The 27,614-nt window shown below is 49.8% G+C and overlaps 1 protein-coding gene across 2 annotated transcripts in view; it reads left to right on the top strand.

The window, feature by feature from the left end:
- The window catches only part of Clip2 (CAP-Gly domain containing linker protein 2), a 63,219-nt gene that overhangs the window by 15,917 nt on the left and 19,688 nt on the right, over positions 1–27,614 (top strand). For both annotated transcript variants that reach the window (XM_076923115.1, XM_076923116.1), the window contains exons 2-8: positions 322–506; positions 11,557–12,113; positions 16,810–16,934; positions 18,002–18,215; positions 18,722–18,919; positions 21,742–21,845; positions 26,869–26,929. In XM_076923115.1, coding sequence (XP_076779230.1) covers positions 383–506; positions 11,557–12,113; positions 16,810–16,934; positions 18,002–18,215; positions 18,722–18,919; positions 21,742–21,845; positions 26,869–26,929 — 1,383 coding nt within the window. In that variant the 5' untranslated portion in view covers positions 322–382. The remainder of the gene's footprint in view (positions 1–321; positions 507–11,556; positions 12,114–16,809; positions 16,935–18,001; positions 18,216–18,721; positions 18,920–21,741; positions 21,846–26,868; positions 26,930–27,614) is intronic.

The following is a 27,614-nucleotide window of genomic DNA, read 5'->3' as shown; positions in this document are numbered from 1 at the left end:
GCCAGCCTAGGCTATATAGTGAGACCGTGTGTGCAGCGCAGGGAGCCCCTGAGTTCCATCCCTAGTCGCAAGTAGATCAGGTAGGGCCTACATCTGTAAACCCCACCCCCAGGGATGCAGGTAGGAGTTCAATATCTTTCTCTACTGTATCATGAGTTTGAGACCAGCCTGGGCTACATGATACCCTGTTTTGTCTCACACAAAACAGAAAGGAAATATTGGCATCCTCTGATGGGGCTGTGTCAGTTTCTGGACCACTGGGACCGGCCAAGGTCGTAATGAGAACATCATGACTCCATCCCTCTTGTGTTTTGTCCGCAGGTGACCAAGGATGGCAGAAAGGATGTGATCTGCCTTTGTCTGCCCTCCTAGCGGCACCACCATGCAGAAGCCCAGTGGCCTGAAGCCCCCTGGCCGAGGGGGGAAGCACTCCAGTCCGGTGGGCAGGCCGTCCATCGGGTCTGCTTCATCTTCTGTGGTGGCATCGGCCAGTGGCTCCAAAGAAGGTACGTGAGGCCAAGAGAGGGATGGAGACTTTTCCTGGGGAGACAAGAACAAACATGTATCCCACCCAGAGAGGATACCAGCCATGGAGCAAATTAAAGATTCCACCAGAGTTTAACATGATGAACCAGGGAATTTCTTGGAGTTACTTACAGAGGAGTATGGATAACTCAGAGGTAGCCATGTCTCAGTACTCAGAAACTTATTATGTAGCCCAGGCTAGCCTTAGACATCCAATGATTCTCTCGCCTCTGCCTCTAAGGTGCTAAGGGTACCGATGTGCACCACCATGCCCAGTGTCTGCAAGCTGGGAATGGGACCCAGGGTTTTGTGCATGATGGGCAAATGCTCTACCAGCTGAGCCAAATCCTCAGCTCCAGCAGGGCAATTTTGAACCACAAGGGGGTCCCTTAGTTTCTTTTGCTGTCACTGTGATAAAATACCCTGACAGAAGCAACTTGAGGGAGAAGGGTTGGGGTTCACAGTTCAAGAACTCAATCCATCATGGTGAGGAAAGTCTTGGTAACAGGAATTTGAAACCATTGGTCAGATCTCACCAAGAAACAGAGAGGCGCATGCATGCTCCTGTCCAGCTGTCTCTGTTTCATACCATCCAGGTTTTCCTCCTCACAGATGTCCTACCCACCATTAAAATGAGTCTTTCAATATCCCATAAACGAATTATGATAATTCCACAGGCATGCCCAGAGGCCCGTCTCCCGGGAGATTCCAGATTCTGTCAAATTGACGGTTAACACCGAGTACCCTAGAGAGTGTGCTAGAATTAGAAATAGTTTGGTTAGTTTTTGAGACAAGGTCTCAGTCTTATAGCTCAGGCTGGCTCATGCTCTTCCTGCCTCCTCCTACAGGGCTGGGGTTGGTTAGAAGTGAGAGCTGCCACCCCCAGCTGGAGATTCGCCTTTCTGTAGTCTGCCATGGGAGTCTTGGTTGTTTCTTCCTCTTCTCTTTGATGGGTAACTCTGAGAGGCGCAGCTCCACACGGTCCCTGCTTAGGTTACACTCCACCAAGAAGTGGCTTGTCCCAGAGTTTTGGAGACACCAGGAAGAGGTTAAACTGCACAAACTGGGGTCAGGGGGTGGTGCTGGTGGGGGTGGTGATGGTGGTAGCGGTGCTGGGGGAGGGGGTGGTAGGCGTTGCAGAAAGTGTGAGCCAAAGAAGGGAAACAGCCAAAGAAGTTGCAATGTGAGGTGAGCCAGCAGCCTACTCCCAGCAGGCTCGCTGGTCCAGTACAGCCCAGTTTCCTCTGTAATATAACAGATGTCTTCATATTCATGGGAGGCATTCCAGAAGAAGCCAGCTGGGAGAGAGAGGGGGGAGGGCAGAGACAGACAGAGACAGACAGACAGACAGACAGACAGACAGATCTTGCAGAGGAAGTGATCTTGCAAGGGGTAGGAATGGTGATATAAAAACTGTGGAGGCAGGATTTAATTTGACTTGTGCAGGAAAAAAAAAAAAATCCCAAAACGGATCAATCTGAGAGCTGGGGAGATTTCTTGGTTGGTAAAGCTCTTACCATGTGAGCATGAGGGCCTGAGTTTGGATCCCCAGTATCCATGTAAGACACAGGGCATGGCAGTGCAACAGGAGGAGCCCCGTGTCTGCTGGCCAGCCGGCCTAGCTGAACTGCAGTTCTAAGTTCAGACAGAGGGACAGACAAGCAGAGAGACTGTCTCGAAGCATGAGGGGGAAAGTAATTGCTGCAAGACACCCAATATGGTGGTTAGTTTTAATTGTCAACTTGATGTAATCCAGAGTGACATGGTAGGAGAGTCTCATGAGGAACGGTTTCCGTTGGGCTGGCCTGTGAACTTGTCTATTTGGCTTGTCTTGATTGTTAATTGACCTGGGAAGACCCACACCGTTCTCTGGTTTGGGGCAGTGAACTATATGAGAGTAGAGAAAGCCAGCTGGTCACTGAGCAGGCAAGCATTCCTTTCTCTGTGCTCTTGCCTGTGCACGTGATGTGAGCAGCTGTTTAGGTGTCTGCCTTGACTTCTCCACCATGACGGACTGTCATCTGGAATGGTGAGCTAAAAATAAACCCTTTCTCCCTTAAGTTGCGTTCGTCGGGATGTCTTATCACAGAAATAGACGTGAAACTATGACGATCGGTACTGACCTCTGGCCTCTTCTGCATGCGTGTACATGGGTACTTGCACATACATGAACATATTCATGTACAAAGACACATCTGTATGGGAAGGAGTGGGAGCTGATGTGGGGGGATATCAGAAGTAGAGGTGAAGGGCAGGGATTCAGGTGTCTTTCCAACATAGGAAGAGCTGTATAGGTTGTGGCCTAGGGGGCCCCAGGGTATATTATCTCCACTTTGTGCATGGACCATGGGGCCGAGGGGAGGACTAGGCCAGAGAGGAAATGTACAGTCATCCAGGCGAAGGGTGCATGCTCACTGCCTGCCATAGGGAGGCCACGGGGCCACTGTCCTGAGTCAGGTCACTTCCTTGGAGGAGCTTGAGGATGCTGAGTAATAGGAGGGTTGGGAAACTACATTGTTGGGCTAGTGAACTGAATCCCTGGACCCACGTGGTACAGAGAGAGAAATGACTCCTGCAAGTTATCTTCTAAGAACTATGACACACCCCGACATACACCATATTCCTGTCTCCCAGGCATGCACACAACCAGCATCATACATACTACATACATACACACAGCAACAAAGACAGGATTTCCAGGAGCTGGAAAGATGGCTCAGTGGGTAAGAATACTTCTCGCTGTTCTTGCAGAGGACCCAAGCGTGGCTGCCAGCACTTACATGGTGGATCATAACCATCTCTAACTCCAGTTCCAGAGGATCTAATGCCCTCTTCTGGTTGGGCACTGCACATATGTGGTGGACACACTTACATGGGATAAAACAGCCATACACATAAAATAAGTAAATATAAAAAAAAAGAAATTTAAATACCAAGAGACAAGCTTAACTACAGGCTCCCAGTAGGCTGAGCTCACTCCAGCAGGGGTGGCTTTGTACAGCTAGTGGCTGGGGAAGTGTACCAGCCAGCCTGGCCGTAGGCCAGAACATGACCTTCAGGGAAAAAGGCCCATTGTCTCTTCTGGATTCTTTCTCCATTGGCCCTCATCAAGTGAGGACCCAGTTTCTTTTATTCCAAGTGTCTGGGATTTAATCCAGAGCATCACACATGCCAGATTGGTGTTCTGACACTGAGCCACAACTCCAGCCCCTCACAGATGTGTGTGTGTGTGTGTGTGTGTGTGTGTGTGTGTGTGTTTGTAGGTGTGTAGGCAGGTGTTCTACTACTGAGCCTCACCCGAGGCTCTCGCTAGGAGATTTTAGGCAAAGGCTCTACTATGCCTTGGGGTGCCAGTGCCAAGAGATTTGGGAATAATGTTAAATAACAGTTTTAGGGAAACCTGTCCCCATTCCTGCTGGCCCCTCAGGTTCCCACTCACCCATGGGACTGGCCACCCACTCTCCAAAGTGGAGGTGCCAGGCATGATGGCTCATAAGTCATGCTGGCACTCAGGATTGTGAGATCAGGGTTATCCTGGACTAAATATGGGAGAGCCTGCCTCAAAAATAAACAAACAAACAAACAGACAGACAGACAGACAGACATTGTCTGGAAATGTAGCTTGGTTGATAGGGTATTTACCCAGCATGCACAAAGCTCTGGGTTCCATTCACAGCACTACATAAACCAGGTGTGATGCACATCTGTCACCTCGGCCACTGGGAAATAGGGAAAGGGTTTAAAGTTAAAGGTTATCCTTGAGGCTAGTGCCTGGGACATAAGAGCCCCTGTCCCAAAACAAATATATCAATCAGTTGATAAAACAAAGCACTGGGGACTCTGTGGGGGAACACCCAGGACTATTTGAGAGATCCATGAGCGAATTGGCGCCTGCCTTGGGAAGCTAGGCTGTGGCTCCCTCCCAAGGCATGATGTCAGCTTTGGGCAGAGAGGGTCTGGCACGGGAAAACAGCCTGGATAGATGCCATGTGTAGCAGGGAAGGCTTGTATTGGTACCCAGAAGCATGACACAGGATGCAGCAAGGTCCCAGGGGAGACTTTAGGAGCATGCATCTCCCTGGAGTGCAAGTAGAGGTGGTTTCAAAAGGTGAGCAGGTTTGGAGCTAGGTGGAGGAGTGTGGATAGGATGGAGCACTCCTGGAGGGTGCTCTGGGACGACCCAGGTCCGTGTTAGCATCTATCTTGGGCTGTGGACAGGAGAAAGGGTTCACAACTCCAGACACCTACTGGGTATGGACTCCACTCTGTTCTGCACAGGGAAGGGAGATTCCATCAGGTTATGTATGGCAGCCTTTCTCTGGAGTGTCCTTTAACCTTGTGTGTGTGTTCATGTACTGGGTGTGCACAGTGCAATGCAGAGGTCAGAGGACTGCAGGTGTTTGTGAAGTTTCTGAATTGTTTATGTCTCTCTTTCGGAGATAGGGTCTTACTGTGTAGTCCTAGCTGGCCTAGAACTCACGGGATACTGGATCTCTTTCCATTTACCTGTTTGCACCAGCTTAGCTGGCCCATGAGCTTCCAAGGGCTTCTCCCGCCTCACTCACCCATGTTACTGTCCAAGCTCTGAGAGTACACGACCATGTCTCCAGCTTTACATAGCTCCTGGGATTTGAACTCGGGTCCTCATGCATGCGTGGCAAATACTTTACCACTGAGCCATCTCCTCAGCCTCTGGAGTCTCCTAGTTCAATGCCCGAGAAGTCCCTTCTGGCCCTTGGAAGATGTGCTGGGCAGTTGGGATCTGGGGTTGTCAAGCAGGGAGTATGGGCCATAGGCAGCCATTGTACTTCTATTGTTGGGGCAGGTCTTCAAGAGCTCTCCCTGGCTGTGCTTCTCCCCACCATATCAGAGCGTTCACTTTGCCTCATTCGAATATCAATAGTTCATTCTATAACTGAGCCACGCCCCAGCCCATCACTGGGAAATTCTAGGCAAGCAGTCTGTCAGAGAGCTACATCTGAGCCCCTCAGATGTACGTTTATTTTCTTAAGTATATTTTTATATTATTTATTTCACATGTGTATATGTGGGGGCGGATGTGACCCAGCAGGTGTGTGGAGGTCAGATGACAGCTTGTAAGATCGAGTTCTCTCCCCGCACCATGCGGGTCTCAGGGATTGAGCTCAGATTGTCAATCTTAGCCACAAGTGCCTCTCTGAATGATCCTTGAGCCATCTTGCTGACTCTCCTTTGAGATAGTTTCCCTGTGTGATCCAGGCTGGCCTAGATCCTGTGGCAATCCTCCTGCTTCACCCTCCTTGGGACTGAGGTCTAGGCTTGCTCATCCACTCCCTGCCCATCACTTTGGTGCCTAGTCTGAGATGTCGTTTGAGGCATTGGGGGGACCAGGCCTCCCGCTGCCCTTGCTACTTTCAGTCAGCCAAGGTCAAGAGGATTCTTTTAAGGCCGGCTCCTCCACTTCTTCCCCTAACCACATCCTAAACTTGTTAATGGCGTCAGGGTGGGGAAGCCAAGATGAGCTTTTCTGGGGCTGTGTGGCAGGGGGCAGGGCTGCCTCTCAATACTCCTGACGTTCTGTCCACTATTGATTGGGGAGGCGGGGACCAAGGCTAGCGCCTGCCTGCCTGCCTAGCTCTGTGGCCGATGCCTGAAGCTTCTCCATGGGGAGCTGGCTCTGCTCATTTCAGGGTAAGAAGCCTGTCACACCCTCTCCAGCCCTACTTGGGTTCCCGGCGCTCTGCGGGCTTCGAATAGGGGGAACAGAAGGGGATTGTGAATAGCATTTGACTCCGGAAGGATACTGAGCCCTTCTAGATGGAGGATGCCTTCAAGGAAGCAGAGTACAGAGGCAGCCTTGCTGGCTTGGTGCCACAGGGTGGGGGTGTTCAAACTACAGAGGACTCTTCTTGTGTAGTGGGACAGACTCAGCCTTCCGTGGGCGCCATATGGGTTGGGAACTGTCCGAAGGCTGATTGAAGCGGGGCGTCATTCCGGGGAGGTCCGTTATTCCTTCTTCCTTCATGACCTGTTCCTTTGAGAGCCTCTGGGGAGAGGAAAGAGCTTGGAACGGAAAACTCAGGGCTTCCGAGCGTGTATGTATGTTTCTTGCTGGGAGTGTGGTGGGGGGAAATGCACCTCCCTAAGGACGGAAGGTCTGTCTAGACGGGAGTTGGTGTACGTTGAATTCCTGGAGCTGAAGTTTGGCAGCCCAGCAGGTAGATTGCCCAAAGTAAGAAAACACAGCACCATGGTGTTGGAGGAGGGGGAGAGATGTCAGCAAGGGCTTGTGGTGGGCTACTGGGTGAGGGGTTGTTAGAGTTGGCACAGGTGGGCGTGCAGTGGCAGGGAGACCCACGTCACCTGGTTCAGTATCTCTCACTGGCAGAGACTGCAAATTCAGTAACACATCATAGATTCACCTTCTTCCTAACCCCTCTTGTGTGGTCACGGTGCACAGTGACATATCAAAGGCTCTGGGAAAGCCCGCAGGCAAAGTACCCTTAACTTTGTGTAAGGAACTTCTCGTTTGAACTTGGAAGCTAATCTTAGTATGGCACTTAGTAGCATCCTGTGTTACTAGATCGTCTAGAGAAGTGACCATCTCCTAGAAGGCCCAGGACCTAGCATAGGATGTTGGTCATCCCTCCAAAGCCATTAGGGCAAAGTCAGGTTCATCCCAGAGTTGATAGTGTGTTGTCCTCTCTGTAGGTCCCGGTAAGGCCCATGTACGTGTAACACGTGCCTGTGTTGGCCTGCGGTGGTTGTGGGATCCTTCTTCATTCTTTCTTCTTTCACCTTAGTCATCAAGGCAGGGTCTCTCAGTCAAACCCTGAGCTCATCGATGTGGGTCGTCTCACACCCATCCTCCTCCAGGGTTCCTCTGTCTCTACCTTCTGAAGCTAGTGTGATACATGCTCACCTGGTATTTGTGGTGGTTCTGGGATCCAAAGTCGGATCTTCAGGCTTATAGACCAGTCGCATATACATAACAACTGAGCCATCTCCCCGGCTTTATTTTCTTTTTCTTTTATCTTAAAAAAAAAGGGAGGGGTGTCTCATGTAGCCCAGGCTGGCCTTGAACTCACTGTATATCACCAGAGGTGACCTTGAATTCCTGACCCTCTTGCTTCTACTTCCCAAATGCTGTGCTAAGAGGCATGTGCCATCACATCTGGTTTCTGTGGTGTTGGGAGTGGGCTTTCTCTGTGAATGCTCTCTGAACCAGCAGAGCCATATTCCCATCCCATCAAAGCCCTTCCAGAAGAGAGGGGTCATTCGATGAGTGAAGTGCGAGGTGAGGACTGTGTTGGAGTTTTTTTTAAAATAATTAATATTGCAGTCAGGTGTGGTGGTGGTGGTGCACGCCTCTGATACTAGCACTCTGGAGGCACAGCAGGCAGATCTCTGAGTTTGGGGCCAGCCTGGTCTACAGAGTGAGTTCCAGAGTGACAGCCAGGGCTGCTCAGAGAAACCTTGTCTTCGACCCCCCCCCCCCAAATTAATATTATATGTTTTTAAATATTTGTATTAAATTATGTGTCTGTTTTGTGTATGGATGTGTACAGGAGTGCAGGTGCCCACAGAGTCCAGAAGAGGGCGCTGGGATCCTTTGGAGCTGGAGTTACGGCGGTTGTGAGCACATAGTGTGGGGACTGGAACCCAACTTGGCTCCTATGCAAGTGCAGACGGTGCTCTTAACCACTGAGCCATCTTTCCAGCATCTTAAATTGGATATATGTGTGTGTGTGTGTATGTATGTGTGTATGTGCACGCACAGGCACGCGCCATGCACACACACCACGTTATGCTCTTGAAGTGAGGTCAGAGGACACCTTGGGTGGGCCAGTTCTCCCCCTCCACCATTTTGACCCTGAGATCAAATGTTGGTCCATCTTGGCAGCAAGCACCTTAACCCACCGAGCCACCTCACTGGCCCTGTACCGGCCTTTTGGCAGAGTAGGCAGGGAAGGTTTCTCTGAGGCTAGGAGCAGCTCGGTAACTTGGTGAGGCAATAGATATGGGGACCCTCATTCAAGGCTGAGCATTCCTTCCCCCCAGTTCCCCCACGGCCCTTGATCTCTTCCTTCATTCTGCTCCAGAATGCACAACTGGCTGAATTATAACTTCTCTTCTTCTGTGTGCTGCCCCTCCCCCACACCTTGCTGGCCCTTGCTTGTCCTCCCTTGTGGCATCCTTGTGACCTAAGGGTTGGCCAGATAGTAGTTGCTCATTGAGCTGGGGTTCCTCCTGACTGAGTCTTGGCAGGTAAGGAAAAGCGCTGCCAGGGTTGGGCAAATAGTTCAGACCATAACTACCTTGCCTTGCAAGAATGGGGAACCTGCATTCAAGCCCCAAAACTTTAGGTTAAAAAAAGAGAGAAAACAAAACAAAACAAAATAAAACACAACAGAACAGGTTGTGGCTGGGACTGGGATGTGGCTCTGTTGACCCAGCGTGCAGAAAGCCATGGTTTCAACTCTAACCTTATATAAGCATGGTGGTCTGTGCCTGATATCACAGCACTTCAGAGGGAGAGGCAGAAAAGGATCAGAAGTTCAAGGTTATCCTTGGCTCCATAGCAAATTCAGGGCTAGCCTAAGTTATACAAGACACAAAAAAAAAAAAAAAAAAAAAAAGAATGAAGTGTTGGGTGAAGTGGTTTCCAATCATGGCAAACCGAGTTCGAGGGAGACAGATAACTGGCAAGTCCAGTGAGTCTGGATGGACAGAAGGCCCAGTGCTGGGCTGGAGAGGTGGCTCCGATGTTGAGAACACTGACTGCTCTTCCAGGGTTCCTGAGTTCAATTCCCAGCAACCACATGGTGGCTCACAACCATCTGTAATGGGGTCTGATGCCCTCTTCTGGTGTGTCTGAAGACAGCTACAGTGTACTCAAAAAGGAAAGAAAAAGAAAAAAAAAAGATTCAGTGCTGGAGAGCCAGGGTTCATTTCCTAGCACCCTGGCACAGTTGGCAGCTCACAACCACCTAGAGGAAGCTCCAAAGACTTCACACCCTCTTCTGGCCCCTGCTAGCACCCACACACACATGGCATATGCATGTATGGTGCATGTGTGAACGAACACACACACACACACACACACACAGAAAAAAGAGAAGGCTTGTCCCCTGCCCAAGACAAGGCAAGTCTCAAGTCCTCTCATGCAGGGGACAGTGCCATCTGGGTCCCCACATCGAGTCCTACACCTGCTGTTGAACCAGACTCCCAGCTGTCTCTCTCCTCGCTTCGGCCTTAGTCCTTTGCATCAAAGCTCCGCTTGGAACTTCTTTTTGTTGGACACAGTCTCATTGTGTAGCCCTGTTTAGCCCGGAACTCAGTATATAGACCTGGCTGGCCTTGAGTTGGTCCAGCCTGTCTCCTGTGTGCTAGAATTAAGGATTAAAGGCATGCGCTGGCATATTAGGTTTAGTTTGAACTTGAAACCTATTTTAAAAAATGGTTTTTTTGAGACAAGTTCTCATGTAGCCCAGGCTGGCTCCAGACCCTGTGCATAGCTGAGGATGACCCTTTTCTTTTGATTCTTTATCCTCCCAGTATTCGGGAGGCAGAGGCAGGTGGATCTGTGAGTTTGAGTCCAGCCTGGTCTGTAAAGCCAGTTCCAAGATAGCCAGGGCTATCTGGAGAAACTCTGTCTTGAGAAAAAATTAAGCTGGGCGGTAGTGGCACACGCCTTTAATCCCAGCACTTGGGAGGCAGAGGCAGGTGGATTTCTGAGTTGGAGGCCAGCCTGGTCTACAGAGTGAGTTCTGGGACAGCCAGGGCTACACAGAGAAACCCTGTCTCGAAAATAACCAAAAAAAAAAAAAATTAAAAATCAGAACCCAGCATATGTGTGTATATACATATGTGTGTATATACATATGTGTGTTACTATATATATATGTATATATATATATAATATATATATATATACACACACATACATACATATACATTTTATCTAGTCTCATGGGGAAACTGAGGCACTATTTTAGAGAGGGGGTTTAGCCAAGCCTGGCCGGTGTGTGACAAATAACTCTGATGGGGGAATAGGATGCTATGTTAGGGGCATCCTGTGCTCTCTCATCCCCAGGCAGCTGAAATCTCTGTGCCTGTCTCTGTGAGGAATTTAAAAAGAGTTTGATCTCTGTGAGGCAGGGGCAGCTGGGAGGACCAAGGGGGGGGATGGCTGAAAGGAAAAATAAATCAGGGCAGCTTTGTTGACATCACTGACTTGAGACCTGAGTTGTAGCAGCTGTCGAAGCAATTGGTTGGAGGGACCTGTGACCCTTAAGAGAGGCGGGGGTCGGGAGAGATTATCTGGGGGGTCCTGTGGGCCGGGACAGCTGAGGGTAGGGACAGCTGAGCTGGTAGCTTTCTTCTAAGAATAGGCACACTGGGTCCCCACAGCCCCAGAACCCCTTTTTGTTCTTTATGTAAAGAGACAGAGTGGGGTCCTCGATGATGGGGTCGGCCACCAGTAAGGGCTTTAGAGTCACCGCCTATAGCTGCTTAGGCCTGCCGAGCACACTACAGGATTGTTTTATATCCGTTTATTTATTTGGGGGGAGGGGAGACGTTCATTCTGTGAGACACATCTGGAGTCACTGGGGATCAGAAGACCCCCTGTGGACGTTGATTCTTAACAACATGTGTGTCTCCAAGATTGAATTCAAGTCATTAGGCCCTTTACCCACTGAGTCACCTCACCAGACCATTGTTTGTGCTTCATACAGTGTTCTACCCTGTCAGCCACACTCCCAACACCCCCCCCCCCCCACCCCCGTGCCCCAGTGTGGACTTTGTCAATGGCAGTGTGTCCCGGAGAAACTCAAACATTGGACACCCCTGGGTGGGTGCCAGAAGAATAAGGAAAGACTTTGGGTTGCTCACTCTGTGGAGGGAATAAGCCTTTCACAGGTCACACTGCCGAACATGCCTGCCTCAGTTTCCCCAAAAAGATAACTATCGCTGACACCCTCCAGCTCTGGCTGTCTATCCCCTAGTTCCCAGGCTAGCCCTAACTCCTGCCTCTTAACTTATCCACAGGGTCTCCCCTGCACAAGCAGGCATCGGGCCCCTCCTCGGCTGGAGCCACCACCACGGTCTCTGAGAAGCCAGGTCCGAAGGCGGCTGAAGTGGGTGATGACTTCCTGGGAGACTTTGTGGTGGGCGAGAGGGTGTGGGTGAATGGCGTGAAGCCAGGCGTGGTGCAGTATCTAGGTGAGACACAGTTTGCGCCAGGCCAGTGGGCCGGCGTGGTCTTGGACGACCCGGTGGGCAAGAACGATGGCGCTGTGGGTGGCGTGCGCTACTTCGAGTGTCCGGCTCTACAGGGCATCTTCACGCGGCCCTCCAAGCTGACCCGCCAGCCCACGGCCGAGGGCTCGGGCAGTGATGCCCACTCGGTGGAATCCCTCACCGCCCAGAACCTGTCCCTGCATTCTGGCACGGCCACGCCCCCACTCACCGGCCGCGTCATCCCCCTGCGGGAGAGTGTTCTTAACAGCTCCGTGAAGACAGGCAATGAGTCTGGATCCAACCTCTCCGACAGTGGTTCTGTGAAACGTGGTGACAAGGACCTCCATCTGGGAGACCGTGTGCTGGTAAGCGTGGATGGCACCTGGCTAGGTACCCCACCTTTCTTTACCCCTCATTCCCCCGTGAATAACTGGACCCCAGGGACTGAGCAGTGAAGGGACTAAAAGGGGGCTTGAACAACATCCAAGCTGGTACCACATAGGATAACCGTGGAGAGAACGCAGGCTCTGAAGCCTGTTGCTGTGTGACCTTGGGCATGTGTATTAACCTTTCTGGGTTTCAGTTCCCATATGTGTCCGTCAGCTTTATTTGTGACCGTGATAATACCTGAGATGAAAAGAACTTACGGGAAGAAAGATGGGTTTAAAAGCACAGCGTAAGAGAGGGTCTAGTTCAAAGTTGACCAGTTCCATTGCTTTTAGGGGTGTAGTCAGCAGGAAACAACAGGGCCGAAGGGCATGGTGGGAGAAAGCTGATAACCTTGTGGTTGTCAGAAAGAGAGGGAGGGGGAGATGGAGGAGCGGAGCACAGGCTGAGTGCACAGCTTAGGGGCGAGAAGTCGATACACAGAAGTCAATACGCACGCACGCAGTGACTACTTCCTCCCACTAGGCCCCGCCTCCTGACAACCCATCCAGCTCTGAACACATTGCTGGGCTAACAAGGAGGAATCCTTCCTTCCTTATCTAATCTCCAATCAGTAGTGTTCCCCCCCCCCCCAAGCCGTTAACCAAGCTTTTTTTTGTGTGTGTGTGGGGGGGGAACACGTATTTAAGTTCAGCCATTTTTCTTTTTAGACAGGGCATCACCGTGTAACCCTAGCTGGCCTGGGACTTGCTGTGCACACCAGGATGGTCTCGCTCCGACACCATGCCCAACAGTAACACTTTTTTATAAAGCATCAATCTCAGACTGGGGTTGTAGCTCAGTTGGCAGAGTGCTTGCCTGGCATGCACAGAATCCCATGGTTTGATCCCCAGCACCCCATAAACCAACACGCCTGTTGTCTGAGCTCTTGGGAGGTGGAGCCAGGAGGATGGAAGTTCTTAGGTGAACCTTAGGCAGACACTGGAGGACAAGCTGAGTATTTCTGTGCTCCAGGCCAAAGCCCTGATTTCTCTCCAGCCTCTTCCTACTCTACTCTCCTGAGGCTGGTGGCCAACACTGGAGTCTCCATGGTATCCAGAACTTTCAGTGCAGGAGATGGTCAGTCATCTGAGAAATAGGAGAAGGCACTTCAGACTACCAGTGAATATAGGACCATGAATATTCATATCACTACAGATATTCATATAAAGACAAATATGTGCATATGAATATTCATGTATGAACATGAATATTCATGGAGCACAAAGGCTCTGGGAGAAATAAAAATATGAATACCGAATAAGAAAATGCCCAGACGTGTTAGAAAATTAAGTTAGGAGCAGCGAGGCATGGACAGTGAGTCTGAGGTCAGTGTACGCTACAAAGTGAGCCAACCTGGGCTACAGAACAAGACCCTGTCTCTGAACAACAGCAAAGCACTGAGGCACTATCTCAGTAGGTAAGTAAAGGACCTGAGGTTAACCCCCAGAACCAAGGTGAAAAATGCAGGCTATGGGGGGTACACGCTTGCAATCCCAACACTGGCGAGGCGGAGACAGGAGGATCCCTGCTGGGGCTTGCTGACCAACAGCTTAGCTAAATCTGTGGGCTCCAGGTTCAGGGAGAGACCCTGTCTCAAGACCTAAGGCGGAGAGGGATGAGGAGGCACTTGGCATTGACCTTTGAGCCATATGCACATGTACATGTCACATGAACAATATACATACACAGAGAGAGGGGGAAGAACGGAATGAGTATGTATTCATATATATATATGTATATATACACATATATATGTATGTGTATATGTGTGTGCGTATGTGTGTGTATATATATATATATATATATATATATATATATATATATATATATATATTAATATATGAACTGGTATCATTAGCCTTGCTGTGTATCTGAGGATAGCCTTGAACTCGTGATCGCCCTGCCTCTACCTCCTCAGTGCTGGGACTACAGCATGTCTAGTGCAGCAATGCTGGGTTGGATCCCAGGGCCTCCTACATGCTATCTGAGCACTCTACCGACTGAGCTGTATCCCAAACCCCTTGTTTGTATTTTATCATGAAGACTTGCGGGATCTTCAAAGGCTCCCTATACAAAACCCCCCAAATCAATAACAACAACAACAACAAAGATGGATCTATCAAGGAACAGAAACAATAGTTCCCCTGATTTGAACAGCACACATTGGAGACATATGGACCCTGTCCGCACAATCACACTGTACCCCATCTTGTCAGTCTTAAGAAAATGAGGATCAGTGAAGTGTGAACCATTCTTATGTGTCAGTTAAAAATACCCCTAACGTTTAAAACAGAAGTTACAGCAGACAGCATGCTATTTAGAGAGATGGGCATGATTACGGAATCATTCCACTGAAAGAGGAAATAGTGTTTTTGGCAGGGGAAGAGAGAAACTTCTGGGCGTTGGAAGGCGTACTGCACCAGTTCTTAACCTGTGGGTCAGGTCCGACCATCAGAAAACTTAGGTACTTACATTATGATTCATAACAGTAGCAAAATTACAGTTACAAAGTAGCAGTGAAAATAATTTTATTTTCACTGAGGGTCACCACAATGTGAAAAACTGTATTAAAGGGTTGCATCATTAGGAGGCTTGAGTGGTGTACTGGTTATTTTTTGTTTTTGTTTTGTTTTTGTACTGGTCAGTTTTAACTGCCCCAATCTAGAATCAGCTGGGAAGGGAGTCTCAAATGAGGAATTATCCAGGTCACACTAGCATGTGGACATGTCTGGGAAGCGGGTTTTCTTGGTTATCAGTTGATATAGGAAGACCAAGCCCACTGTGGGTGGCACCATTCCCTAGGCAGGGGATACTGGACTCTGTAGGAACAGAGAAAGTTAACTGAGTGTAAGAAGCAAGCAAAAGACATGTGCATTTGTTCGCTCTCTGCTCTTGACTGTGGATGGGATGTTTTAATTTCCTGCCTCAATTTCCCCAGTAGACTATCACCTGGAATTGTGAGCTAAATAAACCTTCTCCTCCCCTCAGTTGCTTTCTGACACAGTGTTTTATCACAATAGAAAGAAAATTAGACCAGACAGACCTGGTTTTGCAAGTACTAGGGCCTCTAATTTATGTGGACGCATAGCTTGAAGTTCTACAGGTGGCTGTGAGCACCCATGAGGGCTCTTGGAACTGAACACCGAGCTTCTGAGCAAACTCTCCAGTCTCTAAGGATCCATTTTATTGTTGAGTGTAGAAGCACACACCTTTAACCTCCACACATGGGAGGCAGAGGCAAGTGGATCTCTGTGAGTTTGAGACCAGCCTGGTCTACATAGTAAGTTCCAAGCTATGCAGGGCTGCATAGTGAGACCCTGTCCTAAAAAACAAAACAAAAATAAATAAAAACAAACCTTTTATTTATACGTCAACAATTTCATACATGTATGCAATGTATCTTGATCACATCGATCCCAACATCCACTCCTGACACCTCCTACTCCTCTGACCCCTCCCCAACAGGTCCTTCTCCCATCCTCATGCTCTCTTTATATTTATGATCTTCTGAATCCAGTTATCACAGCTTGTATGCTCATGGAGACAGAGCCAGGGGGCAACCTACCACATCCTGGAGGGAAACTGAGTCTTCCTTCCCCAGGAGCCAAGAATAGCTCCTCAGCTGGGCTCAGGAGTCTCTCTCCTATTTATTTATTTATTTATTTATAATGGGTATGTGTATATTTATGTATACATATATGTACACATAAATGTATGTATGTATGTCTGTATATATATGCATATGCATGTATGTGTATTTGTATGTATGTATATGTATGTGTGTATATGTATGTGTGTGTATATGTATGTGTGTATATATGTATGTGTGTATGTGTGTGTATGTGTATATGTGTGTGTATATACGTTTGAATATGTATGTATGTGTGTATATGTAGATGGGCACTAGTGTCACATCATGGATGTGAAGTCAGAACACTACTTTGGAAGTCAGTTTTCTCTGTTTACTGAGGGTTCCAGGAACTGAACTCAGGTTGTCAGGGTTGCAAGGCATTAACCTGCTGAACCATCTCACTAGACTTTTAATTTTTATGTGGTGTTGGAATGGAGCCTAGAACCTCGTGCTTGCTAGAAAACCTCTTTACCACTGAGCCACGCCCCCAGCCCCTCACTGGGGAATCCTAGGCAGGTGCTCTACCACTGAGCAACACCCCCAGCCCCTCACTGGGGATTCTAGGCAGGAGCTCTACCACTGAGCCACGCCCCCAGCCCCTCACTGGGGATTCTAGGCAGGGGCTTTACGGCTGGGCCATGTCCCCAGCCCTGAAAACTGCTTTTGTATTTTTACTGAGAGCTCTGCTGAGGCTCTAGCATCATGCAGATGCTACATTCATACATTACTGAACTATCACAAAAGTTCTTTTGGTAAATGGAGGCACTGAGATTTGGAAGGTTCTGTAACTTGGTCAAGCTCATGCAACTTATATCCCGGTTTGAGTTCAGGTCTGTGTGTCTATCCAAACCTGTGCCTTTCCCCGTAGCAGCCATGTGACCTATTAGAACCCAGGCCCTCCCAGCCGTCTGTGGGCTTCTCCTCTTTCTCATCTGCCCTCTGCCAGGCTCAACCTGTGTCCCCTGCATCCTCTGGACCTGCCTCTCTCCATGTGCCAACAGGTTGGTGGGACGAAGACCGGTGTGGTACGATATGTTGGGGAGACGGACTTTGCCAAAGGCGAGTGGTGTGGTGTGGAGCTGGACGAGCCCCTTGGAAAGAATGATGGGGCGGTGGCAGGCACCAGGTACGAGGGGCTCTCCTGAGGACCATCAGAAGGGGTGGAGACAGGGTGGCAGAGAAATCCTGGGCATGCAGTACCATACCATGATGAACATGTTCTCCCTCCTAACAGCCTGTCAGGCTAGGCAGAGGGAATGATCATTCCATTGATTGAAAGAGATCTAAGGCCAGAGGTCATTGTCACAGGCAAGCACTGAGAGAGAGTCCTTCTGTTCTGTGTTCCCTTTGCCATATGATGGCGTGGGGCTGACTTATGCAAGAATAATAACAGGAGCCAGGCAGTGGTGGCGCATGCCTTTAATCCCAGCACTTGGGAGGCAGAGGCAGGAGGATTTCTGAGTTCAAGGCCAGCCTGGTCTACAGAGTGAGTTCCAGGACAGCCAGGGCTACACAGAGAAACCCTGTCTCAAAAAACCAAAGGAAAAAAAAAAAAAAAAAAAAGGAAGGCTCTACTTACCTTGTGTTTCCTGAGTGGTGCAAAAGAGCTGCAGGTGTCCTGCACTCATATTCTGCCCCCTCTTCTTTTTCTGAGATATCCTTGTGTATGTAGCTCAGGCTGGCTTCTAAATCGTTATGTAGCAGAAGCTGGCCTTGAACTCCTTATCCTTTTACTACCATGCTCCTCTCCTTCAGGGTTTTTATTCTCTGTGCACCCCCATGAATAGAGAGACAGTTTGGGGGGGGGTAAGACCAGCAACAACTGAAGTTAAAGCCAGGGTACTCCAGATAGTTTGTAGGTTTTTAGAGCAATGCAACCTGGGAGGTCCCACTTTAATTTTGCTACTATATTTGGTATGTGGTATACAGCAAATTTCATAACAGTATTTCTAGAGCTGTTCATGGCTGTAAATTTTTGTCAGTCCCATCCTGCTAATCCCCTGCCTCCACCTCTCATGTCTTAGTATAGGTATGTACTGTAATTCCTGGCTGTTCCATCTGGGAGACTCATTTTAGGGTGTGGCTGTCAGGGCCAGAGAGACACTTGTATTTTTTGGGCTCTGAGATGGATTAGAAAAGTAGAAGAGATTCCAAGTAATGATGGCATCAGTGTGGCTCTGTTATGCTCCCCAGGTACTTCCAGTGCCCACCCAAGTTCGGTCTCTTTGCACCAATCCACAAGGTCATCAGAATTGGCTTCCCTTCTACCAGTCCAGCCAAGGCCAAGAAGACCAAGCGTATGGCTATGGGTGTCTCCGCCTTGACACACAGCCCCAGCAGTTCTTCCATCAGCTCTGTCAGCTCTGTGGCCTCCTCTGTTGGTGGCCGGCCCAGCCGTAGTGGCCTGGTAAGGATAGACTATTGGGGAGTTTGAGGATGTCAGGGTGAAGGTAGGATCAAGCATCCTATTCTGTCCCCAGCTTGCTCTGAATCCAGGCATCCCTTGGTTGGGTTTGGGGGTTGGTGGAATGTGATCTCTTTATAGGAAAAATTGATCCATTTATATTTTTTGTTATATATGTGACTGGTTTCTTAGTTATCTTCCCTGGGTAAACAGTATGGGGTAGATACAAACAGAGGATTCCAAAGGGCTGTCACATGGATCCTAGGTAAGGAGAGAAGAGGAGGCCACTTGGGTTTGGCAGAGGGACTTCAGTATAGCTTGGTCTGTGATCCCTGTTGAAGGCTGACTCTCAGCCATCGTGTTGCCTTTGAGGGTGAATCAGCAATGAATTGAGGGCATCCTGGGTACTGACAGGGAAGGACAAGACTTCCCTTTCTGGGTTAGTGTATGAGACCAGTGGGAGCATTCAGTACAATATCTTGAGTCCCGCCCATGCCCACTCTCTGCAGCTCACAGAGACCTCTTCACGCTATGCCCGGAAGATCTCAGGAACGACAGCTCTGCAGGAGGCCCTGAAGGAGAAACAGCAGCACATTGAACAGCTGCTGGCTGAGCGGGACTTGGAGAGAGCCGAAGTAGCCAAGGCTACCAGCCATATCTGTGAGGTGGAGAAGGAAATTGCCCTGCTGAAGGCACAACATGAGCAGGTGGGTGGCTGGCAGGCTCCGGGGTGCATGGAATACCTCTTCCCACGGGGCTGGAGAAGCTACACACACTCATGAAAGCTGGAGACCTAGAGCACACTGCACAACCTACAGCCAGCTCAACAGCTTAGAAAGTGTCTCTTAATGAGCTCAGTTGATTTGGGTCCCTAGCAGGCAGCTTGTCCTGCTTGAAAGCTTTCCCCTGCTCATATAAGCTTAGGAGGAAGGGCCAGAGTGGACCTTGTCAATTTCTGGGACTTCCTGAAGCTATTGAGTTGTATATTTTCCGAGTTTTAACAAGCTTCTCTACAAGATGGACTAATTTCCCTTTAGAACATTCTGCATTTTAACAGACTTCTCTCCAAGATAGGACTCTTTTTAAGGGATGCTATCTTTTAGGGTTTTACTGCTGTGAACAGACACCATGAACAAGGCAACTCTTATAAAGACAAACATTTTGGGGCGGGGGGGCTGGCTTACAGGTTCAGAGGTGCAGTTCATTATCATCAAGGTGGGAGCAGGGCATCGTCCAGGCAGGCATGGTGCAGGAAGAGCTAAGGGTTCTATGTCTTCATCTGAAGACTGCTAGCAGAATACACTATTTTAGGCAGCTAGGAGGAGGGTCTCAAAGCCCATGCCCACAGTGACACACCTACTCCAACAAGACCACACCTCCTAATAGTGGCACTCCCTGGTTCAAGCATATTCTGACCCATCTTGGAAGGCAGCCTATAACTACTTCTTAGCCCTTTGGCCAAGATCAAGTTGGGAGCTGGTCTTTAAACCTGTGCTTCCTGCTTTTAATATTCCAACACTAGCGTTTTCTAGGTCAAAAACTGACTTCTGCTTTTTTTTTGGTTGGTTGGTTGATTGGTTGGTTTGGTTGGGGTTTTTTGGGTTTTTTGTTTTGTTTGTTTGTTTGTTTGTTTTTAGACAAGTCTTATTTTGCAGCCTAGGCTAGCCTGAAGCTCACCCTGTTGTTTGGGCTAGCCTTAAACTCTTTGCCTTCCTGCCTCCTCCTAAGTGCTGGGAGTACAGGTGTGAGCCACCATACCTGGCTGAGTTTTTTTTTTTTTTTTAAATCTCTCTCTCCTTTTTATGTTGCTGTTTTTCAAGACAGGGTTTCTCTGTGTACCCCTAACTGTCCTGGAACTCACAGTGTAGACCAGGCTAGACTTGAACTCAGAAATCCACCCGCCTCTGCCTCCAGAGCGCTGGGATTAAAGGTGTGCGCCACCACTGCCTTTGAATTTTTTCTTTTTCTAAAATCTTCTGGTGCATTTTAATTTATTTGTTTTCTGGGAGAGGATCGTGTGTGCCACAGTGTGCACGTGAAGGTCAGAGGACAACTTGGGACATCGGTTCTCTATGTCCACTGTGGACCCCCCAGGGATTGACCTCTGGTGGTCAGGCTTGGCACCTGTACCCCTGCACCGTTTCTCTCTTTCCAGTAATAGTTGAGGTAGTCAGGTTGAGGCCTGTGTAGCTCATTGGCAGATCACTTGTCTCGTGTGTACAGGGCCCTAGGTTCAGTCCCCAGCACCCCAAAATCAGTAAATAAATAAATACATATATAAAATTACAGTTTGTTGGCATTTACTATGGTGTGTGCAGATTCCTAACTGAAATGGCCATCTCTGGGTCATCTCTGCTCATGTTTCAGATAATGCTTCGGGCCACACGCATCTGTGAGATATATCTCAGAGACAGAGGCCTTTTACTCCAAGCCTAGGAGACACTAGGCTTATTATTATTGCATGGGACACTACTTATCTCTCCTGCCCTTTTCTCTGATGTTTATATGGATGTCTTTTTGCAATAATAGGAATCCAACCTCAGGGCTCATGCGTGCTAGGCCTGTGTTCCACCATGGAGCCAAATTTCCCAGCCTCCCACCCCTTTTCTTTCTTTCTTGAAACATAGTCTTACTGTGTAGCACAGGCTAGCCAAACTCAAGAGCTCTCCTGCCCCTAGCCCCACCTCTCTCTTTGAATGCTAAGATTGCAGGGCTGCACCACTGTATCCGGCTTAATGCTTGTCTCTTGTATGAGATTCTTTTCTGTTCCCTGTGCCCATTTGTGAGCTAGCTCATTCTTTCCTGGGTGCTTGGATAAATACAGGTCACAACACGGCTGGGACCGTGTATTTCAGTAGTAGTGTACTTCCTTAGAATCCCCCAGTGAGGGGCTGGGGGCGTGGCCTAGTGGGAGAGCTCCTGCTTAGAATCTCCCAGGGAGGGGCTGGGGGCGTGGCTCAGTGGTAGAGTCCCTGCCTAGAATCCCCCTGTGAGGGGCTGGGGGTGTGGCTCAGTGGTAGAGCACCTGCCCAGAATCTCCCAGTGAGGGGCTGGGGGTGTGGCTTAGTGGTAGAGCCCCTGCCTAGAATCACCCAGGGAGGGGCTGGGGGCGTGGCTCAGTGGTGGAGCACCTGCCCAGAATCTCCCAGTGAGGGTCTGGGAGGCGTGGCTCAATGGTAGAGCCCCTGCCTAGAATCCCCCAGGGAGGAGCTGGGGGGTGTGGCTTAGCATTGAGCAACTGGCTAATATATACAAGGCCCTGGGTTTGATCCCCAGCATTAAGACAAAACAACTATCACAAAGCCAAGATTATATCCATGTTCAGAGGAGTCTAGGATCCCCTTCCCCGGTGGGATCTCTGCATCCTTCCCTCCTGCGTCCCCTCTCCTCATGTCAGCATCACTATCCCTGCCTGGTTGTGACCATCAGGGAAGAGGGAGCTAGGACTCTTCTGCCTCCTCTGCTTTTGTCCTGTCCCCAAGAGAGCCTGGAATTGACTTGCCCCTGTCCTGGCCTTGCTCTGGGTCAGTATGTTGCAGAAGCCGAGGAGAAGCTGCAGCGGGCACGGATGCTGGTGGAAAACGTGAGGAAAGAGAAGGTGGATCTGTCCAATCAGCTGGAGGAGGAGAGGAGGTATGTGGTGGACATCTTCTGGGCCAGAGGGCGTCATCTCAGCCCAGTGAAGGAGTGCAGGGAAACTGGGCGTGGCAGCATAGACAGACCTGTCTGTAATCTTAGCACTGAAACATGGGGATCAGCAGTTCCAGCCTAGCCTGGGCTACGTACCGAGTTCAATTTCAGCCTGGGCAACCTAGCACAACAGCCTTCAAATACAAAACAAACAAACACAAATGGGGCTGGGGATGTAGCTCAGTTGGTAGAGTGTTTGCCTAGGACACACGAAGCTCTGGGTTTGAGTGCCAGCGCTACATAAACTGGGAGCTGGGAGTGGTGTTATCTCAACACTCAGAAGGAAGAAGCACGAAGATTGGGAATTCAGGGAGAGAGAATTTTTTGTTACACAGTAAGGGTGTAGTGACTCATGTTTATAAGCCTAGCACTAAGGAGACTGAGGCAAGAGGATTGCTCACAGTTTGAGGATAGCCTGGTCTACATAGCAGGTTTTGTGCCAGGTAGATCTACATAGCAAGTTGTTATCTAAACAGTACCCCTCTGAAGGACTGGGCTATACCTCAGTACTAGGATGTCTGTTGAGTTTGTACAGGGCTGAATTCAATCCCTGGGCAGGAATTGTGGCCTTGGGTTCTTTTTTTAAAAAAATAAGTATTTGCCGGGCTGTGGTGGCTAACGCCTTTAATCCCAGCACTTGGGAGGCAGAAGCAGGCGGATTTCTGAGTTTGAGGCCAACCTGGTCTACAGTGAGTTCCAGGACAGCCAGGGCTACACAGAGAAACACTGTCTTGAAAAACCAAAAAAAAAAAAAAAAAAGTATTTGTGTGTGTGTCTGTGTGTGTGTTCACTCGAGTGTGCATATGTATGCAGGTCTTCCTGGCCTGGAGGCCAGAGGACTGTTAGATTTCCCTAGAGCTGAAGTTACAGGCAGTTGTGAGCCGCCTGATGTAACTTCTAGGGTCTGGACTCAGGTCTCTGGAAGAGCGGCAAGCGCTCTTAAGCTGCCGCTGTGGGTTCCAGTTGTACCGTCTTCCCTTGGTGGCTGTCTTACTCTGGATCAGTACCTGGTCTGTGGACTTTGGTTCTGTCTGTAACGTGGGTCATCTCTCTCAGTGTGACAGTTAAGAGCAGGCAGGTGCTGCTGCCATGTTATAGGTGGAGAAGCTGAGATCACACGATCACTGGAAAGAGACTCCATGGGTCCACTGCCCCATTCTGCCCTCCACGATGATGTGCCCATCTGATCTGTTCTGCTCTTGTGTGTGTGCGTGTGCAAGCACATATGCGCACGTGCCCATGGTATGTGTGTGGGTGTGCATGTGCACTTTGTGTGGAAGCTCAGGACCAACCTTATGTGCTGTCCTCCTGTGTCATGTGTTTCTGGCACACGTCTCTTGCAAGAATAATGTACTCTAGGCCAGCTGTCCAATGAGCCCCAGGGAACCTCCGCTCTGCCTTCTCAAAGCTGGAATTGTAGATGTGTGTGCTACAATGCCCAGCTTTTTTTGTTTGTTTGATACAGGGTCTCTCTACATAGCCCTGGCTGTCCTGGAACTCATAGACCAGGTTTGGCCTCAAACTCACAAACATCTGCCTGCCTCTGCCTCCTGGTTTAAAGGCATGTACCTCTATGCCAGGCTCAGGTCCCATTCTAAATGAATAGAACTGATTGTGTGTGTGTGTGTGTGTGTGTGTGTGTAGAGGGGGGGTGTATCACAGGCTATGGTCCAGGTAATCCATCAATGTCTATCTCATTACAAAAATGGCAGAATGCTGGTGGTTGTTCAGGCCATGAGCCTGCAAGTCTCAGCAGTCCCAATGTGGTGCTGGAGTCCCAGAGGACTCCTGGAGAGCTGATGGTCTTCAGTCTGTGCTAGAATCCTGAGGAAGTAGGTCCTAATTCAGGTGAAGGAGTGCCTCCGCAGTGGGATAGATGAACTTGCCAGCAAGAGTGAGGACAAGCAACAGGCAAAACCCCAAAGCTTCTTTTTTCCGTGTCCTTTAACATGGGCCGCCACCAAAAGATGTGGCCCAGAAATAGGCTGGGTCCTCCCACGTCAGCGATCTGGACAAGAGAACCTCTCACAGGTATGCTCGGCAGCCTGGGTCTAGTCCATCCAGATAAAGTCACGTTGACCACTGAGTTTAGCCATTGCACCTAGCAAGTACTTCACTGAACGAATTTTCTTTCAGTCTCCATTCTTTGTTTTACCCATCAGACAGGGTCTTCTTATGCACTTCCGACTGGCCTCTGGTTCACAACCCTCCTGCCTCAGCCTCCTGAGTGCTGGGATAACAGGAGGCTGAGGTACCGCTGTACCTGGCATGTCTATCAGTTAAAAGCAATTTTATTTTATATCTAATTGTTGGGGGTAGTGCATATGCACAAACACCAAAAAACAACTTGGGGACATGGGTTCCTTTGACTGTGTGAGTCCCAGGGATCGAACTCCAGGCTAGGCAGCAACCACTTTGCTAAGGCCTCCTGCTGGCCCATACATCAGTTTTTGAGACTTCCCCAGGGATAGATTAGAAGTTCCCCCACTCCTGATTTCCTAGAAAAGCCCTTAACCAAAGTCAGGGACAGGAACCCACTGATGCAGACTCAGAGACCCCTGGAAAGATGCAGACACGTTTGTCCCTCAGCCCCTACCAGAGACACAGGCTCCTGGGTCTCTTGCTGGGATACAGAGCTGGTCCTTCACCTCCTTCCCAAAAGATCCCGACTTCTGTATGGTCCTTCCTTCCCCCATGCTGGCAGCAGCCCCCAGTCTTGACACCCCCATTTGCATCTGTTTGGGGCATTCAGCCAAGTCCTGCAGTTACTGTCTCACTGAGGGAAATGAGGCTTTATTTATATCTTCATGAGATGCTAGTCCTGGCCCACACATCTGGTTCCCATGGTGATGCATCTCATGCCAGAAAACAAAAACAAGTCTTGTAAGGCATCACAAGGCGGGAGTCAGCTCATTGGCAAAGCGCCTGCCACACAGGAGGCCTGGGTTCAACTCCCTGGCAATATGACAGGCATGGTCACACAGGTCTGTAACCCAGCACAGGCCGTGCAAGTTCTGCAGATCTCCAGAGCTTCCTGGCCAATCTATCCAGTTAGGACTACCAGGCATGGTGGCACATACTTTTCACCCCAGTACTGGGGAGGCAGAAGCAGGTGAATCTGTCCACTCAAGGCCAGTCTAGTCGACATAATGTTCCAGGCTAGGCAGGCAGGGCTATATAGTGAGACCTTGTCCCCACCCCCACCCCCCAGAATCAAACTAAACCAACACTAACAAGAGCCCACCACAACAAAAAGAAGGTAGAGTATCATAAAGGAAAAAGCCACCCTGATGTAGTTCTAGGGGGATGGCTCAGTGGGTTACGAATGCTTTTGCCACTAACATAAGGACCTGTGTTCAAATCCCCGGCACAAATGTAGAGCTGGGTATGTCCACATGCCGGTAATCGTGGTGTTGGAGGGATGAGGCAGAGCCAGGAGGATCACTAGGACTTCCTGGCCTCCAGTCTGTCTTTGGGTTCATCAAAACACCCTGTCTCAAGGGAATAAGGCAGAGAGTGATAAGACACTCAGTGTCCTCTCTTCTGGCCTCTGCCTATGTATGCACACATGTATGCACATGCATACATACATACCATCAAACTAGCCTGCCTTGGGCACACTCACGTGCATAGATACACACATACACAAACATACCATCAAACCGTGGCCTCCTACACTCACACGTTCATACATACATTGTGTGTAAGCTCAAACGATTTTTTTTTTTTTTTTTTTCAAAATAAAGCCTCACGGGAGCTGTGTTTGCCAAGGGCCTGGGTGCAGGTCCCAGCATTGTGTAGCGTTACTTTAGGACTTCAGTTGTCTTATAGGTATACATACCATAAGCTGTCAGCGAACCCCATTTGTAAATGGCCGTAAGAGGTAGGGCCTTGTCCCTGTCCTCTGCTTGTTTGGCACCTGTATAGGTGAACCTGTGTCCCTGAAGGGAGTGTTTCATTCCTACAGTGGGGAGCCTAGGGACCATCTACATCTGTGGGCAGCCCAGAAAATGCATACTGGGACCTCAGCTCTCAGCTTTGAGGAGGGAGTGGATTGGTGAAGAGGAAGCCCCTGGGCCTGCCTCGTCCTCTTTACTGAGACAGGCCCACATGGCAGAGTGTGCCCACTGAAGAGCCATTGTCTTGACTTGGTGTTTTGAGGCGAGGTCTTACCATGTAGCTTAGGCTGGCCGAGGCCACCCAGAGCTGTGCTCTGCCACACATGGCTCAGACTATTGTCTTGTTTTTCATGGACATCCTGAGAGAAAGGAGGCTCCTGTTCAGCGCAATAGGCTTCCCGAAAGCTCTGGCCCTCCTCAAGTAGGGATTCCAGGTAGCTCCCAACTCTGAGGTTCTCAGGGACTAAGATTAAACCACAAACTTCTGATGGTTCCATCGTCTGAGCCATAACTGGCCTGGTATACGTCCACTTGCCTTTGTGCTTGTACATCAGTGTGTGTGTGTGTGTGTGTGTGTGTGTGTGTGTGTGTGTGTGTGTGTGGAACTAAGGGACCTCTAGTGTTAGGCAGGTGCTCTACCACTGAGCCATGCCCCCAGCCCCCTCACTGGGGGATTCTAGACAGGGGCTCTACCACTGAGCCACGCCCCTAGCCCCTCCCTGGGGGATTCTAGGCAGGGGCTCTACCACTGAGCCACGCCCCCAGCCTCTCACTGGGGGATTCTAGGCAGGGGCTCTACCACTGAGCCACGCCCCCAGCCCCTCACTGGGGGATTCTAGGCAGGGGCTCTATCACTGAGCCACGCCCCCAGCCCCTCACTGGGGGATTCTAGGCAGGGGCTCTACCACTGAGCCATGCCCCCAGCCCCTCACTGGGGGATTCTAGGCAGGGGCTCTACTACTGAGCCACGCCCCCAGCCCCTCACTGGGGATTCTAGGCAGGGGCTCAACCACTGAGCTATATCATTGGCCCCCAAAGCCCATCTCTACCTCTTTTCTTCTCCGCAGAAAGGTGGAGGACCTGCAGTTCCGGGTGGAAGAAGAATCCATCACCAAAGGAGACTTGGAGGTAAGGGTGAAGTTTTCCACTGCTCACTTAGCACCGTAGGCCCAATCCTTGCCGCGGGGAAATGGTCTTGGTGTTCAGGCAGCAAGCCTGCACCTCCTTGGGGAGGCCTGGGTGATTGCAGTGGAAACACTGGGAAGAATCAACAGCCCCACCTTGGAGGAGGGAGGAGAGGCAGCCTTAGGGCATCTAGTATCAAGTGGGCTTGGTTGTGTTCCAGGAATACAGGGGACCCCATGTTGGCAGTTGAAGATAGAGTCAAGAATGATTGTAGATCTTTGCCTAATGACACAGGAGCCAGACTCCTGGGATCATAGACGCAGGACTGGCTAGAAGAAGCAGTTAGGATCACAAGAATTTATATGCGGCAGAACCAGGGCTCACTGGCTGGGCCTGTATCTCAGTTGGCAGAGCTCTTGCCTAGCACACAGGAAACCCTGAGTTCCCTCTCCGGTACCTCATAAACCAGGAGTGGGGGCATAAGTCTGTTACCATAGCACTTGGGAGGTAGAAGAAGGATGAACTGAGTTCAAGGTCATCCTCAGCTATATAGCGAGTTTAGGGCTAGCCTGGGCTACATGAGAAGAAAGAGGAAGAGAGAGGGAAAAAGAGAGAGAGAGAGAGAGAGAGAGAGAGAGAGAGAGAGAGAGAGGAGGGAGGGCGGGGGCGGGCCAGGGCTCAAGAAGGC

The sequence above is a fragment of the Arvicanthis niloticus genome, chromosome 24 (genome assembly GCF_011762505.2).
Source record: "Arvicanthis niloticus isolate mArvNil1 chromosome 24, mArvNil1.pat.X, whole genome shotgun sequence".
NCBI classification, from domain to species: Eukaryota; Metazoa; Chordata; class Mammalia; order Rodentia; family Muridae; genus Arvicanthis; species Arvicanthis niloticus.
Note: the sequence above shows the minus strand (reverse complement) of the source record. Positions and strands in the feature narration are given on the sequence as shown.